This window comes from Fistularia commersonii, chromosome 17 (assembly GCF_037954325.1).
Source record: "Fistularia commersonii isolate RoL2024-O1a breed Wild chromosome 17, RoL_Fcom_v1.0, whole genome shotgun sequence".
In the NCBI taxonomy this organism is placed as follows: domain Eukaryota; kingdom Metazoa; phylum Chordata; class Actinopteri; order Syngnathiformes; family Fistulariidae; genus Fistularia; species Fistularia commersonii.
The window spans coordinates 5,905,816-5,924,636 of NC_141300.1; the positions used below are offsets into that span (position 1 = coordinate 5,905,816).

The window sequence follows — 18,821 nt, forward strand, 5'->3', positions numbered from 1 at the left end:
ATGGACCCTTTCGCTGTAAGGCAGAAGTGCTAACCACTGCACTGCCGTGCTGCTCAAATTGACCTGTGGTCGGTAAAATAAACAACAACACATAAGATGAATTCCCTAAAGCTTGAAACCATCCAAACTTTTTTCAAGTCAAATAAATCATCACTTTCTTCTTCCCCCTGATCGTAACTGTTTGGTTTTTTTACGGCCATGGTTTCTGTGCTAAATTTTAATGCAGTGCTCCTCTTCAAGGATTATGACATTGAAAAAAACCACACATGCACGCTTACGCGCGCACACACACACACACACACACACACACCCACACAAACACACACACATGAGAAAGCAAAAAACAAATCAAACATTCTCAAATTCAATACAGCTGTCTGACATTCACTTTATTGTTAATGGTTGTTTTGGTATACCAGCTGCATCATGTCTTTTTCTTTTTTTTTTTTTAACATTTTTAAATTAAAAGGCAAACATATACAGCATTATCTTCAAATACCATGCAGCAGTGTAAACAGGGAACCTACTGAGATAAAAAGTCATAACTACAACATACTGGCAAAGGCTATGACAACAAAAAACTTTGTCAATCTTGTCAAAAAAAAAAGAAAAAGAAAGCAGCAATACATCGTGTTCTCCGCTGCATTTGACAGGTAAATAATGCTTTTCTAAAACAGCTTGATGTGTGTATAAAGAAGTTAAAATGTTGAAGAAATAAATAAGACGTAGTCACAACATATACAAAACAGATATGATTTCCTACATATTACCTCTCTGTGTCGACGTGGCTGCAGAGGGATGGAGCTACCTGTCGGGCACCTCTGTGCCTCAGCCCGACTGAGGCAGCAACACGGGGACTACTTGACAAGTTTGTTCATTTCCAAAATAAAGTTCAAGTTAGGATTTTATTAGTTTGATGGTCAGCCCCGGAGTGCACGATAAAGAAATAAGCAACCCACTCTTTTATAAAACACAAGTCGTGGTCGGCCACACGGTGATTCTACATGTGCAAGTTGATGCTCACGCACGTACACACACGTGCGTGCACACACTTACACACACACACACGCACGCACGCACACACACACACACACACACACACATTCTGTTCTGACAGTCCCTCATGTCCAAGTTCATGGTATATGCATTGTACTGCATCTCAACAACTCTTCTATAATGGTTGCAAATGTACTAGCGAAGAACAACAACAAAAACAACAGTTCTTCCAGGCCTGAAGCCGGCACCCCTGGAATACTTGGCCGACTTAGTAAAACCTGAGAATAAAAAAAAAAAAAAGAATTCTTGTCTACATCATAAAATCACAGCAGCTAAAAGAAAAACAACGGGAAAGAAAACCCCTAATGTTAATACAACAGGCTGTAAGGAATCAGAATAAGTGTTAGTATGAGTACTGATATAGATCTGACAGACTAGCACCGCCTTGTGTTGGTGTGCAGAATGAGACCAACGCAGGCTGGACATGAGTTCCTCTGAATAGTGATAGGCTACCATATTTTAGTGGGCACATACAATAGATGCTGAGAACAACTGGACCTATGAAACCTATTAAAAGCGGATTTGTGTTTTTGACCTTTCGGAACACCGGCTGACGCTACTGTACGATCCCTGCTCTTGATCATGGATTTCTTCGCTGCCCTTTTTTGTTTACATTAGTGGGTCACTAAGGCACTGATGTGTTACAGTCCTAGAAACAGCAAATGATATGGGCACTGGTGATGTGCAGGCTGACTCCGACATCCGCCCCAACAAAGTCCTTCCTCCAATTTATCGCCCTGTACTTGAACACATCTCTCCGTGGCTGCATTCTCTAATCCCTTTCAAGTGATGCGCAGCGGTTTGATCCTTTGTCAATCACTGGCTTAATTCTATTTAGATTTAGAGAAAAAAGATAATAGGATATTGAAATTAAACTTTAATGGTGAAGAGTATGGTTGCAATAATTTAATAATTGCTTATAATTAATCTACTACATTTTTAGTGTAATCAAAATAACAGCTATTTATGATTGTGGCTCTGGTGGGATTGCTGCAAGGCAGATTCTTAACAAAACGTTTTTTCCAATCGCAAATGTTTTCTTGTAAAACATGCCAGCAGCTAATCCACAGTCAATTTGAATTTTTCAGCTTTTTCTGAACCCACCCGCCTGATCTCACATGCAATCTGTGCATCACCGCTGCGCCCTTCTTGTACCAAGAAAAAACACCATTAAATCAATCTATACTGTACAAACAAAGTAACAATTATGTTCCAAACACCCCAATCGTTCATTTTCGGTATTATCAATACATTAAAGAACCCAAGACCAACATTTGATTCTATACAAGCTTCATGGAGAATAATTGTGAATAATATTACTTTTATCCCTCCCTATGAGAGGATAATCACTCGCTGGCTTTACTGTGGAACTGGAAAAGTTCAAGTATGTCCAACATGGCCTGTCTGATGTTGCCACCAAACCGGTGTGAGTCCTGGCAAGAATAAAAAAAGAAGGGACATTATGAAAAAAACAGTTTGGGGAATTTGCAATCGTCAGGTAGAAGAGAGTGACGGCCAACTCACAGTTTCTGGGCTTGAGTGTTTGCTGGAGATGTGGAAATTGATGAGGTTTTCCCCGACGATGATGTAGGAGACACCGTAACCGTCGTCTGCCACCTTGTAGAGTGTGCGAGAAAAATGTTTGTTTGTTTGTTTAGAAGTTAGGACAGTATACAATTACATTAAGCACAGAGGCAGAGATGTTTGTACCAGATTGTAGATCATAGCTAATTTCCATCTGTAGTCCTGGACAATACAAATATAAAACTGTACAAAATAGACAATATATATAAAATAACTATACAATATATAAAAAGGCAATAAAATATGTATTTGCAAGTTGAAAGTGCTATTGTTGTGATATTGTTGCAATATTATTACTTTGGTCATCTGGGGGAAAAATACCCATCTGGCATTGTTAGTGGCCAGACTTTCATCTTTGATTTCAGACGCTATAAAACTTCCGAAAGACTTTAGGAGGGAGAATTTCAGCACGGGCTCTGCATTGATACTAATTCTTCTGGAAACAAGTCCACCAGAGCGACTTGTAAATAAGTATCCCATAATCAGAGGGAGGAATGCGGAACCTGCAGCATTTTTCGGCACTCTGACCTCATTTATGACCCTATGGCCACTCCTTATGACCTTATACACACACAGTATACACTGTATTAATAACAAATGCTGAAAGGGACCTAGTTTAGTGTTGTAGGTATTACTAGGTAATAACTGCCTTAAAAGAAAAAAAAATGTTTTGTGACTCACTGGGCCAAATCCACCGCCGGAGGAGACGTATTCCGGGTGTCTGACCAGGTCGAAGAGGTCGACCTGTTGCAGAGGAGTCTGACTGGTGGACAGCCTCCAAGGCTCAGACAGCACCTAAGAGAGGGATCCGTCTTCTTGTAGGGTCACAGAGGTTGTGCTGTTTTCTCACTTGGAGTAAGTTCTTCATGCTGACTATTTATGATTTGTTAAAACTCAACATTAACTATGTATACTTCAATATCTTCACCCATGTATTCCAAACACTAGTGCTATATACTTACTACAATCACTTCAACTTTGGTAATATTAATCATAAACATCAGCGTTCTGCTTGCAGCAGTCGTTCATACCTCCTTGAGGAAGGCAGAGTCTTCTCCCAGGTACTTGGAAACCACGTACATGCAGAAAAGGTGGCGATCGATGCCCCCTCCTGTCATGGCCAGTCGGTACATGTTTTGGTGCTTCTCCGCTGCGATCTTGAGCAACTTCAAACGCTCCTCTGTCTGAAGGGAAGGCAGGTAGAGAGAGTGAAACAGCAGAGTCTGCACGCCGGGTGAAACATTTTTAAAAAGAGGAGAGCGTTGATAGGCGGAGCCCGAATCTCCCGCTTGGCCTTACTGTCTCATCTCTGATCATGGAGCGGACGAAGGCACAAGTCTCTGTGGTGCAGGAGCGAACCGTCTCTGTCCGGCCCTCACGGAACAAACGTGTCATGGAGGCTTCGTAAGTCAGGCAGAATTTCCCTTTGTCCTGTTTGGAGACGGGATGAGTCACCGGCGCGTTAATGCTCGACAAACAAGAGCAATGACTCAGGTCAGAATACATTTTTCTTTGTATTGATAATCAGGATCAGAGGTCTCTGATTGTATAATACATCAATGTTGTATCTCAAAATGTGGACCTTTGAAAAGCCGCCTTTTTAACAGGTTTATGTTTTTATATTTCCAATAAATAAAGAGGCAGATGATATGAGATTTAGCTTCCGACACCATAAATTGTTCAACGTCTGAACAGAATCTCTGACAGATCCTCATGGCCCGCGATTCGTTGGCTGTCAAATTGGGACTGCCCTCCACTGGGATGTCGGAGAACTGCAGCGAGATGGCGTCTCTTCTCTGGCCTTCAACTTTGATACTTTCATTCCACTTGTATTCTAGAGTAGCTCAACACACTTGAACTTAAAAAGTCTAACAACAGCCGGTGTGCAATTCAGGTGAACCGTTCCAATCAAATACCAAGTGACATCTCAAAATAAGTGATAACCCAATGCATTTCAGTCGTAGATTGATACCACCAAGGAGCTCCACTAAACGCCACAGGAGGTCTTTCCTACCTGAGGCTGTCAGACTTTTTAATTCCTCTTCCCTCAGCAGAAAGGAATCTTCAAATCTTTGTACTTAAGACCTAAAACACTTGATAGCCTTAACCATGACAATTTATATTTTATTGTATTTCTTATTCTCCCTCCTTCCTACTATTATCTATTATTGTTATGTTTTTGCTTGAACTCTGGCACAACAATTTCCTTAGGGATGAATAAAGTTGTTCTTATCTTCCCTTATCTTATCATTATTATATTATTTAACTGTCTGCATCCAACCTACATGTTGTGAGTTTGCACACCCAAAGCTGCATTCAACTTTTAAGATGTCAATCTGTGCTTTCACAACTTGCACATCCAGTTGATACTGTTTACATTTCTCTGCACTGTTTACATCTCGTTGCAATAATATACTCATCATTTATTTTTTCTAACCTATCTATCTTCCCCGTGGACGGTCAAATTGAGAACTTCATTGCACAGGGAAACACGTTTCCAGACTGTACATATGACAATAAACACTTGAATATGGTTCAGTAGCGGCACGCAAGTGGTCATACTCACCCTGAAATGAGCTAGCTGGAGGGCGATCTGGATGAAGGCGTCAGGACTGGTGCGGCACTTCTTAATCAGACCCTTCCCAAAGTCAGAGAAGGGGAAAATGTGGCTGTCCACATCATCAGCCAGACTCCTCGCCACTGTCAGGGAGCTCTGGATGACATCTTGGCACTACCACAAATTGAGATTTCGATATAAGGCCTTGCCAGATAAATCAGTCACGACTGACAACACCAATTCTTCAGTAGTCAATGAATCGGTGACAGTATTTTAACTTGTGCTGGATAACAATAAGGTGCAGACAATTGAGAGTAAACCGAGCTCAGTGGATATGGTAGAGGTGTCTTGCCTCGGCAGGGATGTCCCATTGCAGCCGCTGGGGACCGGGAAGGTTGGGGTGAGGGTCTCCGCAGCAATGGCCGTCTTCAGTGTACCCAAGCTTGAAAGGGTCCATGGAGAGAACGTGCTGCGAAGTAGAACCGCATTTTAAAAAACTGCGGTCGCAGTTGAGGAACGGATTCGTGGCCGCTGTAGATGCACGACACAACCGGAGACACGGATTCTGTGGAGCGGCTTATCTGAGATGTTTCTGAGTTGCTTTGTTTTGCTACCATGAATATTGCAATATCTCAACGCTCAAATGACTATCGTTACGGAGTGTGAACGTCGGGCCAGTCACAACATCTCAATTTAGATACTTTCTAACTGATGAGGGGCTTCATTGGTTATAACTTTATTGATGATTAAAATTCATACAAACTATCTGAGATATAGAGGCAGTTTATATGTAGGCACCATGATAAATTATTAAAATTACTTGGACATTTTTAACAAACATCCCGTAATCCACGAGCTGGGATCAACTAAAATTTAAAATACTTAAGGAATTTGAAAAAATATTCACTATTGTTTTCATGACAATATCATGAACTGCACTCTCAATACAGGAAAAATAATTTCACGAAAAGCAGATTAACATACCTCCCAGAGGTGGCCAATGATTGGAGCGTCCGCCCAGGAGTGCTCTGCGTTCAGCCCCATGGTCCCGTTCTTGAAAACGATCAGGTTAAAGGATTTATCAAACCACCTGGGAGGCAATAAAAGCGGGGAAAAATTTCAGTTTCACGTGACCCGCTGAGAAAAATTCCTGTACAAGAATTTCATCTGACCTGTCGTAGCACTTTCCATGGAGCAGGGACTTGGCATAGCTGTCAAGAGATTTCACCGGGCTCTTGGCGTCGTATCGCTGCTCCGTGTCATCGAGGGTTACAAAGAACGCCGCCTTCTCAATGGCGTCCAGAGACTGCTTGTTTTTACCTCGGCCGAAGTAGGCCTCGCGACACTTTGCCCACGGATTCCTGCATTAATTGAAACACACAATCTTAAGATTGGGTTCATACCAACCGAAACCACACAACACAATCTTCAATCGCAGCGATACTAGAACCTGACAATAGGCAAACCTGCTCTCAGGAGGAGGAAATATCTATATTAATGACAGATCGCTCCTTCCTTCATCTGCTAAAGTCTTATTCAATGTGTGATTATAATGCTAACTTGCTGGGCTAAGAAAACAATCTCAAAGTAGTTTGGCTAGTTTTCTGTTCAACCAGAATATTTCCTTGAGGTTTCCTCGGGTCTCAGTCTCATTTAAAAATGGATGAAGGTAGAAAAATTGTCAGAAGGGGTAAATAGTGGGATTGTGGTGAGGAGAAAATGGTTGAATTTTGCGGAGGCACAGTATATCGGTCTGTGGGAGGGGACAATACAAAAAGCAAATCAGGCAATGAGAAAAGGTGGAATTGAGGTTGTAAAGGTACAAAAAATAACACAACATGGTGGCTCTCTATCAAATAGCCCTTTGTCCTTGTCGAGAAGCGTCAGAGTCGCTCTCGAGTCCATAATAGCCAGTTCCCGATGGCGAGCGGAAAAAATAGCAAGCGTTTAGCCTCTTCTCATTTTCAGAGGCAGCAATTTCATGTACTGCCACCACCAAAAACTGGGGGATGAGTCAGCACGGAAGGGGGAAAACACAAGAGGTTTGGGCCGAGGGGAACGCTCGCTTCGCAGAAAGTCAACAAACTGAACCGAACCGCCCAAACTGGAGAGGCTTCAGAAAGTCCGAGGAACGGTTGAGTCAGAGTCCAGATCTGAAACCAGGCTGATTATACGCCTGGTCACGCAGGCGTAAAAGAAAAGCTTTCCGGATGGATCGGAATATGAATACAGATTTTTCGTATTACACTGCTGCTGCAGACAAGAACTGAACTTCTGCCCTCCAAGGTGTGAATGCCGTCACTGCGCACGCACGCGCGCGCACACACACACACACACACACACAAACACACACACACACACACACACACACCTGTCCCCAGCTGTAAGCGCAGCCAGTTTTTCCTCCCCGGGTGCGGGCTCCGACTGATCGGCCAGGATCCTCTCCATCTGCTGCTCGATCTCACGCGGCAGAAGTAAGCGGCCGTCGTAGAACATCCACACCTTGAAGAAACGGCCTTTGTGGAACACGGCGATGTGTTTGCTCTCATTCATGTGCTGAAGGGTGTCTGGAAGACAAGAGTCATGGGTGAGGACGAGGGGGGGGAATGAAGCCTTTACATGTTTCTAGCTTTTTGTATGGGTGCAGAATTTAAAGCCATGGCTCCCAAAATTTAAGAAAAAAAAAAGAAAAGCATTGGTGTTAGGATGTCACAGCTTCTGATTTCAGGGATAAACAGAATTTCTCCTGACATGCTCTTTATTCAAATAGTCAATTGTTACCAAATACTTGCTGGGCTGGATGTTTCAAATAAGTGAACATTCTTTAATTTTAAAAAAAAAAAAGCAACTACAAATATTGTTAGAAGTCTGTTTCATTGATTTATTTGACACCAAATACTTGTTAGAAGAAAATGATTTTTTTAAGAGCAGGAAGTACATGAACATCCTTATAATAAAATAAAAAAAAAAAAAAAAAAAATCCAACTATAATTCTCCAAAGAAGGGAAACCATTGAAGCTAATGTGTATCATGGGAGCAATTTAAGATAACAGCTATGGCAGAGTGAGTTTGGAAAAAGAGGATGAGAGATGAAGAGGGGATTTATGAAAACGGGATTGGTGTGAAACATGACGGGTCTGATGCAAAGTTTCTTTGAACAGAGCTATTCGTCACCGAGGTGAAAACAAGTAAAGGTTATTGTTATTACACAGTTATAACATTATCAGATTGGGGATGCGCTCAGTGTTCAAAGAAACAATGACAAGCAGGAAGGAGGAGGGGTTACTTACAACAGATGTGACACCCGGAACAGAAATCAAACTCACATCCAGCATCCACTAAGCCAACCGTGCTTCCTCTTTACATTAAGAGCACCTCCAGCAATATGAGCACAAATGTGGTTCCTAAAACCTAGAATATATAGATTCTGCATCAAACTAATATCTGAAATGGCACAAACCCCAATGACTAAAGCAGTCCAATTAAAAAAAAGTGGCTGTTGTTGAAGCGCGTAAACATATGTATTTCATGTGAAAAGTCCTGCTTCTACATTTCAGTTAATAAAGAAAGATCTGCAACAGGTTGTCACGGTTACTGATACAAAAGGCACTAAATTCAACGTTTCCAGTCCTTAAAGAGGTTTCATTCATGCTGCAATGTTTTGTATGAAGGGAGAATGTTGGATCATGCATAAGATGCCTTTTACACCATGCAAATTAGTTTTCGACAATAACAGCAACAACATACTTATTAATTTCCTGCTACTGAGTATGACGTAACAATTTGGCAGAGTACGGTCCCTCGCCGACCTCGTCATGCCGGACGTGTTAGTCTAGTCCTCTGAGTCTTACCTTAACCATTACGAGTTTCCCTTTGCAGATACAAACATTGGACTTCACTCACAAACAGATTGGTCACCATGTGACCTGTTCTCCAACCAGCGCGCATGCAAAGATTTGCAACTGGTCAGATTAATTCCAATACAAAAACAGGCGGACAAAAGGTCCCAAGGGGAAGTACAGTCAGGAGTGGTGTGGAGGCAAACACCGCCAAAGACTCTACCTGTGTCTACACCTGGGACGCGACTGGTGTTGAACATGCGCTCGTATTGGGATGAACACATGGGAATAGTTTTTAGGATCATGAGCTGAAAAGCAAAAAAGGGGAGAGACAAATACAGATGACATACTACTTCACTGTAAATCCCAAGAGAGCGGCGGACACGCAACCATGTACACGCGTGCGCGCGCACACACACACCCACACACACACCCCCTACAGGGACAGGAACGTGGATGGAGTGGAGGAGGAGTGATGAGGATTGGATTGGATTGATAAGCAGTTTTTTTAAGGAGCGGAAAGAACCTCAAAAGGCTGCCAGGTAGGAGATGATAGAGGGTCCGGAAACCGGTGGCATACCCCGCTCAGTACCACCAGCAGAGCCCTGAGGGAACAGTCGATTTTGACCTCAAAGAAGGAAGAATTGGTCGTATTGACTTTATCGTTACGTCATTCAGATAGGCTTCTATGAAAGCCAATGATTGGGAGGGACTGTCTCATGGCTGTGCTGTTGAGAAAGAGTCCAGGTGTCAGGGTTTCCAGTGGCTGTTGCTAACAGCCGCGGCTTGGGTCACAAGGTGGGCGGGGGCGGGATCAGGGGGCACGACAGAGATGTGCCCTCCTCTTACCTGTCTCCAAACCAGGGGTGCGGGTGGTGTTAAACATCCGCTCCCACTGAGCCGAACACAGAGGAACCTTGTTCGCCAGCAAGTATATCTAACGCAGCGTCCGACAAAGCGAAAGGACAAAACAATAACACAGAGACAACCGAATGTGAGTGTGTCACAAACCAAGCCCATGCATCGGAATTTATCTTGGGTTTTTTTGTTTTTTTTTCCAGAGATCACTGCTTACGCGAAATGCTGAAAAAGGGGCGCGTCAGGATCGTTTAAACGAAATAAGAGTTCGAATATACACACAAGCGCCATGCGTGTTTGCGAGGGAATAGGAGGTGGTGTGCGGGTAAAAGGCGACGTGCTGGGATGTCTGTGAAATTGCAAGCGCTTGCTTAGTTAAAAAACACGCACGTGATGCGGCTTAGTGGGCAATCACAGCAGAACATCCATTAAAACAAGCGAAAAAAAGCGGGGACAGAAGGCAGACAGCAGTATCCTGCATCTACATTATCGGGCTGATATTGTAGATGACCGTGGAAAAAAAAAAGCGCTCTCATCGTGAACACGAGAACACAAAGCACGGGAAAGATAACGGCAATGCGGTCGGTCAATAATCAAGTCAAACATTTACATAAGATTGAAATGCTCATTCGCGTAGGTTGTGTTACATACTGAAATATTTATAACGATCAATGTTCAAGAGATTAATTTGAAACAGGGAGACTGATAAAGTAGCCGTTTACTCACAGGTTTGATCTGGCCTCTGTCCAGTTTCCTCCTGTACAGCATGATGGCATGAATGGCATTTCCTGCTCTGGCAGCCTGAATGGAAGTCGGGAACACATACAGGAAGTCCTGCACAAACACAGATCGATAGCAATACAATCAATAATTGATCATACTCTTCTGGTGTGGCTCAGGACCGGTGGCTTTGTCAATGGATATAAATTGGCACGTTAATAGCGATGTCATTAACCATGTAGAGCTGCGTAACACATTAAAATGTTGCATATCAAATAAGTAACCATGTTATTGACCCCGGGTCTACAGTCTACATCAAAATATGGCCCATTAGGTAAATTCCCTTGTTTTGAGGGTCGATTATAAATGCCACAAGTAGCAATAAGAAATAGTTAAAGCCATCATTTAAATGACTAGAATCAGAGCAGTAACCCGATAATGACCAGAAAAGTATCATGTAACATTAGGAATGCCTTTTTTTTTTTTACCTACTGAAATCATTTTGTACATTTATACCCATCTAGAAGCCCACTGCACTTTTTTTGAAGAGCCTTTAGAATAAAGACAAGAAAGTTAACAAATTTGGTTTAGGTGATCTTGATTTGGAATATGATCTACTCTCTGGAGAAATTACACAGATTGTACCATACCACATTGAAGTACACAACAGTTTTTTTTTTGTTTTTTTTTTTCCAATTTTCTATACAGAAAGGTGAGGTTTTATCAGAAAGTGCGTTGTCCATTACAGGAAAGGAACCTCCCTCTGGAACCTCGCAGGCAGGGGTGGGTCTGCCGAGAAGACGGCTTTCCAACAGAGCACCAAACGAGGACAGGATACAGATGAACCACTTCCTGTTTAAGCCTCTTTAAATAGAAACAGTTCAAATAGAAAGTGCTCTAAATCTTATTTTCCTACCTAAAAAAAGTATAGGCCTATGCCTTTAGATTCATCACTTTGGATGTTATTTGAAACACCCCATACATTTAAGTCCCGAGCAACTTGATAGATAATACTTTTTGGATCACAATGAAAATATTGTTTTTTTTTTCTTTACTCCTATTCTGAATCTTTTTTAAAACCTGTAATGCGCTATTCTGGGTTGTTCATCACTGTTGGAACTGCTTAGCGCAGATATTGGTGTAATAATCCTTATAATAACTTTTTTTATTATGACCATTTAAGATTTAGCCTTCTCTATTGACTTGATTATATAATTTGAAAGAAGAGAAAAAAATTATAAACAGCACGCCATCACTTTAATCATTATTTGTATCCATAATATGCCATATTGCAGATAGAGGGGAAAGCTTTGAAGCTAAATCTGAAACACTGCCACCTGACTCAAATGCTTGAAAGAAGCATCCATAGCCAACCCAAAGGAAAGGTCAGAGGTCATTATACCTCACCATGGCAATCATTAATGCCAAGAGATTCCTTACCATCGCATAGTAGTTGCTGTTGACCATAATGGGCCCACGACCTCGAAGGTAGATGTATTCTTCCCACCAGTCACTGACCTGTGTCGTACAGTGACAGGGAGGAGAAGCTTATTAAAGGCCAAGGGCATTGATAAAATAGGGAGAGGAATTGTCTCTCGACTCACATAGTTTGAGGCCCACCAGGACTTGAGTTTGAGGTACCACTGCACTCTGGGTCCCAGGTTCTTCTCAAAGTCTTTGGCCAGTCCTGTCATCCGTTCAAATTGCTCATCGTCCATCAGCGGGCGGACGGACTCTAGATACTGAAAATGGACGGATGAACAGTTGCTTCAAAAAACCTCAATTATCTGCATCTACTCTATTTGTTTAATTTGAAATGTATTTTCTTTTGTGCCAGTAATTGAAAAAGGATGTAACTGCCCATTGATATATATAGTAACTCCATGCAATAACAAACAAACACTTTGTAGTGTTAGATTGCAGTTATCACCACGTTGATGGCTTTGACTGTTTTTTAATTAGCTTACCTTCATGGCAAGCCCGAAAAAACAATCAAGAATGCGCCCGAATGAAAAAAATCGTTCCAGGAAGTAGCGTGTGAGGTGGAAATTACCCTTCTGCAGGTGTCCTTGACAGAGGGAACAGGCAACCGTGGCAGGGAGTTCTGGAAACTGTAAAGCATTGGCTTCCTTCCAGAGAACACCTTGACTAATACCTGAGGAGCAGAACATTGAAGACAGGGGAAGGGCAAAGGTCATTTGCAAGCCAAACATTGTGATTAACAAGTTACAATAACAAACCCGCATCTCAGGCGAGGCACAGGGTTATTTCTAGCTTAAAGTTCACAGAAAAAGAAAACTTTTAATCCTGGTTGAACTTTCTAAATATGGGTGAAACTATAGAGATGCATTTTTCTCAATGCAGTGAGAGGAATGCAGTGAAATGGAAAAATACAAGAAAAAACACTGCAAAGCAAGACATCAATATGTCCACTGGTAAATCAGGGCCTGATTGAGAATAAAATTTAAAACTTTTAGAAAGTGTTTTCACAAGGTGTTACTTTCTTTTCAATAAACCTCACTGCCAATTGTCCACATCGTTTTAAAACTGGTTACTCTATAAGTCTTAATGAAAATTCAACTTGAACTATATTTTTACTTATTTAGTTATTTTAAAGCCAACAGAAAAAAAGCAAATAATTTTGAAAATTTTAATGAACTCTTAGAGGCAAGAGTATACCTACAATATGCCATTACTTATGTACCGTAATGTAACTAATGTCGTTCTGGAACGTATGAATCACTTTGCATGTTTTGTCTTGGTTAAAATTTTTTTATTAAGGCTCACTTAGGTGTCTTTTCCCTGTCTTGTCTTGTCTCGTCTCTCATATAATCCCATACTGAAATTGTGCTGTGGAGCTGCAGTGACTCGAACAGAGGAGCTCATTCACTGACTCACCATCCACACGCGAGTCGACCAGGACACGGCGCCGTGGCGGGCGAACATCCAGCCGTGCCACGACAACAGGCTCTTTAGGACGTTCCTCATTATCATGATGATGGTCACCCACAGGCCCGTGCCGACCAGAATTCCCCCAACAATTCTCTGGCTGTCTGTGGACATGTATTTGCTGTGGACCAGAAATGACATAACGGGGGGGAATCAGTTCTCTCACTATTATTATGACACCTATTCTTGCAAACTAACTTCAATTAAAATTATATATATATATATATATATATATATATATATATATATATATAAAGAAAGTGCTGTAGATATTTAGGGAAATTGGATCATAGATAATATACAGGGAACTTTCCAATGAAATACCAAATTAGTATCACTAATACAAACTCATCTTTCCTTTGGCTATGGAAATTCATCATGAATGAGTTTTACGAAATAACAAGTAATACCTTTTCACGGGACTGACAGTGTTTGGACGTGGTGCGGTTCTGTTAATCCCTGATAGTCATTCTTTTATATTTCTTAATTTTGGGGTGAGGCTTTACCAGAGCTGAATCAAAGTGGCGTCTTAGATGAAAGTGAAACTTCAAGTGGCCAGGATAAGATATATAAACACAATATCCTGACTTTGATAGCTGGGAATATTCAGAGGATTTATTCCAAAATAAAGCATTTTCAGTCTGTGACACTCCTTTTTTTATTCCACAACACCTGATGTTGGGTCACATGCAAACGGCGCCCTCAAAAGACCACATATGTCAAATGACTAGCTGTTCCACCATCGCCCTAAGCACATTCCATGAAGGGGTGATAGGAGAGGCTTGGTTGAACTTGCCGTATCTTTAGCTCACTTCTGTTTTGCTTCCTTTAATTATATTTGAATGAATGAAACATACTTTCTTCTGCTGTTGACTACCTGGCCTTGGATTCTATACACTGACAATGTGGAACCACCAGGCAAAGACTGTTTGTACAGTAGCTGCCAGATTTGGTCTGGTCCAAAGTCAACCAAGCCACATTAAGTCATGAACGATAAACCACATTAATAAGTATCTTAATAGGATTTGCTGATGTTAATTACTGTCGACAAAGCAGTCCACGAACACAGAGAAAGGCAATGTTGAGATGTGAAAGTGTTTCGGGTACCATAGTGTTCTGTGTTTTTTAGCAACTGTGACATTTGATGATGATGATGGTTAGTTATTCATCAGTTTGTGCATTAAATGCAACAAAAATAATTTCCTGCATGCGATGACCTGGCCTTACCTGATAGGTATGTGTTGGCCCAGCTTAGCCACGAACCCATGAGATGGATCCAGCTGATTATATTTATTGTAGGACATGTAGGACCCGACCACTACCATAAAGCCGGCAGGGCTGCCCGGGTACACACCAGTCATTACCCCATTCTGTGGAAGGATAAAACACATGTGAGCGTGCAAAGGGTCACCAGGGTTACTGAGAGCAAATAAACCATAAAAGGACGGTTTATTGCAATCACTGCTATCAGAACACAGCGTTTTGGATCCGGAAGTCAGGTTGTTCATTTTAGTAGCACTGTACAGCCGTGAGTAAACACAAAACTAGGTAAAAGGCTGAAGCTCAAAGAACATACGGGTTTTTGTGCCATCTCTGTTGGTGTTTGTATAAGGACGGATGCAGTTATCATAGTCCAGTATAGATTGACAGCTGCAGTCAGCTAAATGACGATGTTTTAAAGTAACTTCACATTTATTATCCCAGTAAATGTTCGACTACAAATATCTATCATCCTGTTATAGAGAATTCTCTGCTGTGTGCACTGAGCGCTTTTTCACCTTGAAACGAATGAATCTTTTCTTCCAGGAGTGAAGCCCAGACAGGTAGATTTGTCGCAGAGCCTCATGGCACAGTTGCAGGTCGATGCCATCGGGGGTGACAGTGAACTGAAAGGCCACCGCCTGGTGAGCTTCTGCCATTGCGGCTACTACTGCACAAGGTCACTAAGGACAGGGGAATGAAAGTCAAATGAACATGAAAAGGCGGTACACCATTAATCACCCCCGTGCCCCCTCCCCACTCCTCTACCTGTTGAAGGGCCTGTTGAGCTGAAATTAAGTAAGAACAATACACACCCTGGAGGGCAATGAAGAATCTTGGGTGGTGAAGAATCAGAGGGCTCTTTCAGACAAAACTCTCAAATCATCTGTCCTTGTTTGGAAATTGCACAGCTTTATCAGAAATTTATAACATGGGCTGTAACTAGTATGAGAATATAATGATTTCCATCAACTTTAAGACCTCAGCTGCTTCATCCAGGAGTGGATGAAGCAGCAACGCCTTCATTTGTCATTACTGTCAAACTTGTCTAACAAGTCCACTTTATCTATAACTAAATACACATTTCATCCCCTCAGCAGTGTCCCCTTATTCCAATTTACTCATAACTGCTCCTTTCAGTCAAATGGCTTCCTCTAATGGGGGTTTGCGCTACTACAATCTCTGTCAAATCCTGCTCCATCAACTTCTCATAATTCCTATTCAGCCTCTGACCTTCCAGAAAAATAGCCTTAGTGGTGTGTTGTCAAGTGACATCACACACTGTGTCCATACCCTGTGTGACATCACAGCTACCATGCAATTTAACCCTCTTTGTGACAACATAAGACTTATTAGATTGTTCACAGACGGCGTAAAGGAAAATGCAAAACATCACCAAAACACTACCCGCCCCCACCACCAACACAAAGTTTACAATCACGGAAAAGCTTTACATTGCAAAGTGCAAGTTTTTAAGCTTGGTTTTCTTTTCACAAGGAAGGTCTGGTTTTAAATTGAGGGGTGTGTTTTCTCTGCCCTTATCCTGCATTCGAGACATGGTTCATGTTATGACACATTATTTACTGCTGTCACTTTCAGATCACAGAGCGGAGGCACGACGTTATACAGCTATTGCCCAAACGCACCACAAACGCACCACAGTTTCTGTAGCACAGAAAAAAGGATTCAGCAAGACGTATCAGCGTTTCCATTAAATATTCAAAGCGATTTACGGGGTTCCGTTCAAAGGAAGACCCCTTTTATGTTCATGGAAAACACTAACTTACAGCCTCAATTCAATATGTGTATACTTGAGATTAATCGTTTGGGCAATGACCACATTTCACCTTTTTCTGGGGCCACAGAGGTTTTATTTACAGTCAATGTAACAGCACTGCAGTACATGACTGACAACAAGCTGGATGATGACAGAGGCAGTGTGAGGGACCTGCTGCTGCTGATGCTGCGTTCACTGACCAGTCGGAGATTTCAACGTTACATGACCAATTTTGATCGATTGTGGCTATTTGACACTCGAATACGGTCCGTATAGCGCTAACTCTCGAAAAATATGTTTCTAACACCACGTCAGTAATAATTGTCCTGAAATAAGTGTTCTGTTATTTTCAATTGGTATGATTTCCGTTGTGGACCGGCGGTTATAGCATCGTGCCTTAATATGCAAGTATGTGGTATTTTGAAATGTAAAAAATGAAATATATTGATCTAAAATATCACTTATTTCCACTAGGTGAATACAAATCAAACGGGGGTAAACGCCATTTTAGGCTTTTCCATCGTCAGGCGGAAGAGCATCGGTTATACAGAGTGTCAGCAAGCTACTACCGCCCCCCCCCAGCGGCTCTCTGTCATCACATGATCCACCCTCGGCTGCAGAAAGTAGGGGAAAGGTCGCAGTGTTCTGCCGCTTGGATACCAGGTAAAACTGGAAATAGTAGGCCCACTCCCAAACGTAATCGTGCAAACGAGCGCATCCCATTGTGGTTACGCGGAACTTTGTTTGGAACAGCAACAGACCATTTGTATTCTTCCAAAAGCGTGAGCAAAACACCACGTCTAGGTGTCTGACGTCTCTGGGAATGGCAACAACCCCTACCCACCCCATCGATTCTTTACGTTATTGAAAAAAAACAACTCATATTAAACTCTATTCTTGTAATACGCCGCCCTAAAACGAATGTAAAACTCTTAGCTGACAGATACTCTATATGCACAACACATTTGACTAGTGTTGTATCGAATATCCTGCCCACGTGGTCTGTGTGAAATGGGGTCACTAGTGTGAACATCAGATGTAAATAAACTAATAAAATGCTTCATCTGTTCGCCTATTTTATTAATCGCCCTTTTGAATTGAAGTGGGGAGCATCGTAGCGTGGCAACAACAGAAGGGACACTGTGACAAAGTGTCTTTTATTGACCTTCACAAGCATGTGACAGCTACAAGTCAATATCAAGTTCACATCACTGCTATCGGACCAATAATGCACAATTGGGTGCGTTCATAGTGCAGAAAAACAGCCCGGTATTTGTCACCGATTGATATTTACTTGCACTTTTGCCAGCATTGGCATCGACAATCTCACCTGCGGCATTCAAGTTTCCGTGTGATAGTAAAACAAACTATCACTGGTATAAAAGGTAAACAATATAAGCAAAAGCTTTGGTCGGGGGAAAAAATATGTAATGACCGTTCAAACAGACGGAGAGCGGAAAAATACTTTCGACTTTGATGATCCAAGGTGAACCCCCGGTGGAAAAAAAATGACTTCTATGCGATCGATGTCAACTCACAGGTAAGTCTTTCGTTAACGCGCGTCATTAAACGCGTCAAGGTCTGACACGCTGCGATGAAGAGAGAAACCAACAAACTTGAGACGATCGCGTCAACTTTACCAGGAATTAAGCGAATCCTTTTACAATCAAAAACCCCAGCAGCCATTTTTGAAGAGCTGTTTTCAACAACCGGGAGGAAATGAGAAAAATACAGACGCGTAAATAAATACAAAAATAGGACGACTACTCACCGAGCTTTCCTGTGAGTCTCGCAGAGCGGTTGCTTCTGGTCTAGCAATGACGTGACACTGGATGATAGCGCGGGCTGCTAACGTTTTATCATCCTACATGAATGAGAGCACAGGCTTGCATACACCGCCTTCTCTTTTGCTACGTCATATTCCATCTATCGCCGAAACAGCGTCATCTTGCGGACGGTTGTTTTGCTGCAATGGCTTCACCAGGCTACTGTGGAACACTCAAGTTCCTCTTACGTCACAGGGCACACAGGGCCTGGGATACTGAATATCATCCCAGATTCATAGAAAAATGCATTCAAAAGGCGTGAGCTAATTATTCAGAAGGCCTCTGTAAGTAAATCCATCTATGCATCTTATCCTGTGCTAAGGGTCACGGGGATGGATGCAGGGCACATGCTGGTCTGGTCGCAGGTCAGTTGCAGGAGCGCATATATAGACAAA

General features: G+C 42.1%; 1 protein-coding gene across 2 annotated transcripts; it reads right to left on the minus strand.

Moving 5' to 3' along the window:
* Window positions 1–358: 358 nt before the first annotated feature.
* cpt1ab (carnitine palmitoyltransferase 1Ab (liver)) lies at window positions 359–18,527 on the minus strand. 2 transcript variants are annotated; one of them, XM_086163030.1, is made up of 19 exons: window positions 18,372–18,527; window positions 15,342–15,506; window positions 14,791–14,933; window positions 13,513–13,684; window positions 12,668–12,769; window positions 12,219–12,356; window positions 12,055–12,132; window positions 10,621–10,728; window positions 9,260–9,344; window positions 7,569–7,764; window positions 6,370–6,558; window positions 6,182–6,287; window positions 5,550–5,666; window positions 5,207–5,371; window positions 3,940–4,071; window positions 3,672–3,824; window positions 3,322–3,435; window positions 2,581–2,673; window positions 359–2,489 (listed from the first exon to the last, which is right to left on the minus strand). In XM_086163030.1, exons 2-19 carry the CDS (start codon window positions 15,480–15,482, stop codon window positions 2,403–2,405), a joined length of 2,319 nt encoding a protein of 772 aa, XP_086019156.1. In that variant the 5' UTR covers window positions 15,483–15,506; window positions 18,372–18,527; the 3' UTR covers window positions 359–2,402. The 2 variants fall into 2 exon arrangements, with proteins under 2 accessions (XP_086019156.1, XP_086019154.1); XM_086163028.1 differs by lacking the exon at window positions 9,260–9,344 and adding an exon at window positions 9,886–9,973.
* Between the last annotated feature and the right edge of the window lie 294 nt (window positions 18,528–18,821).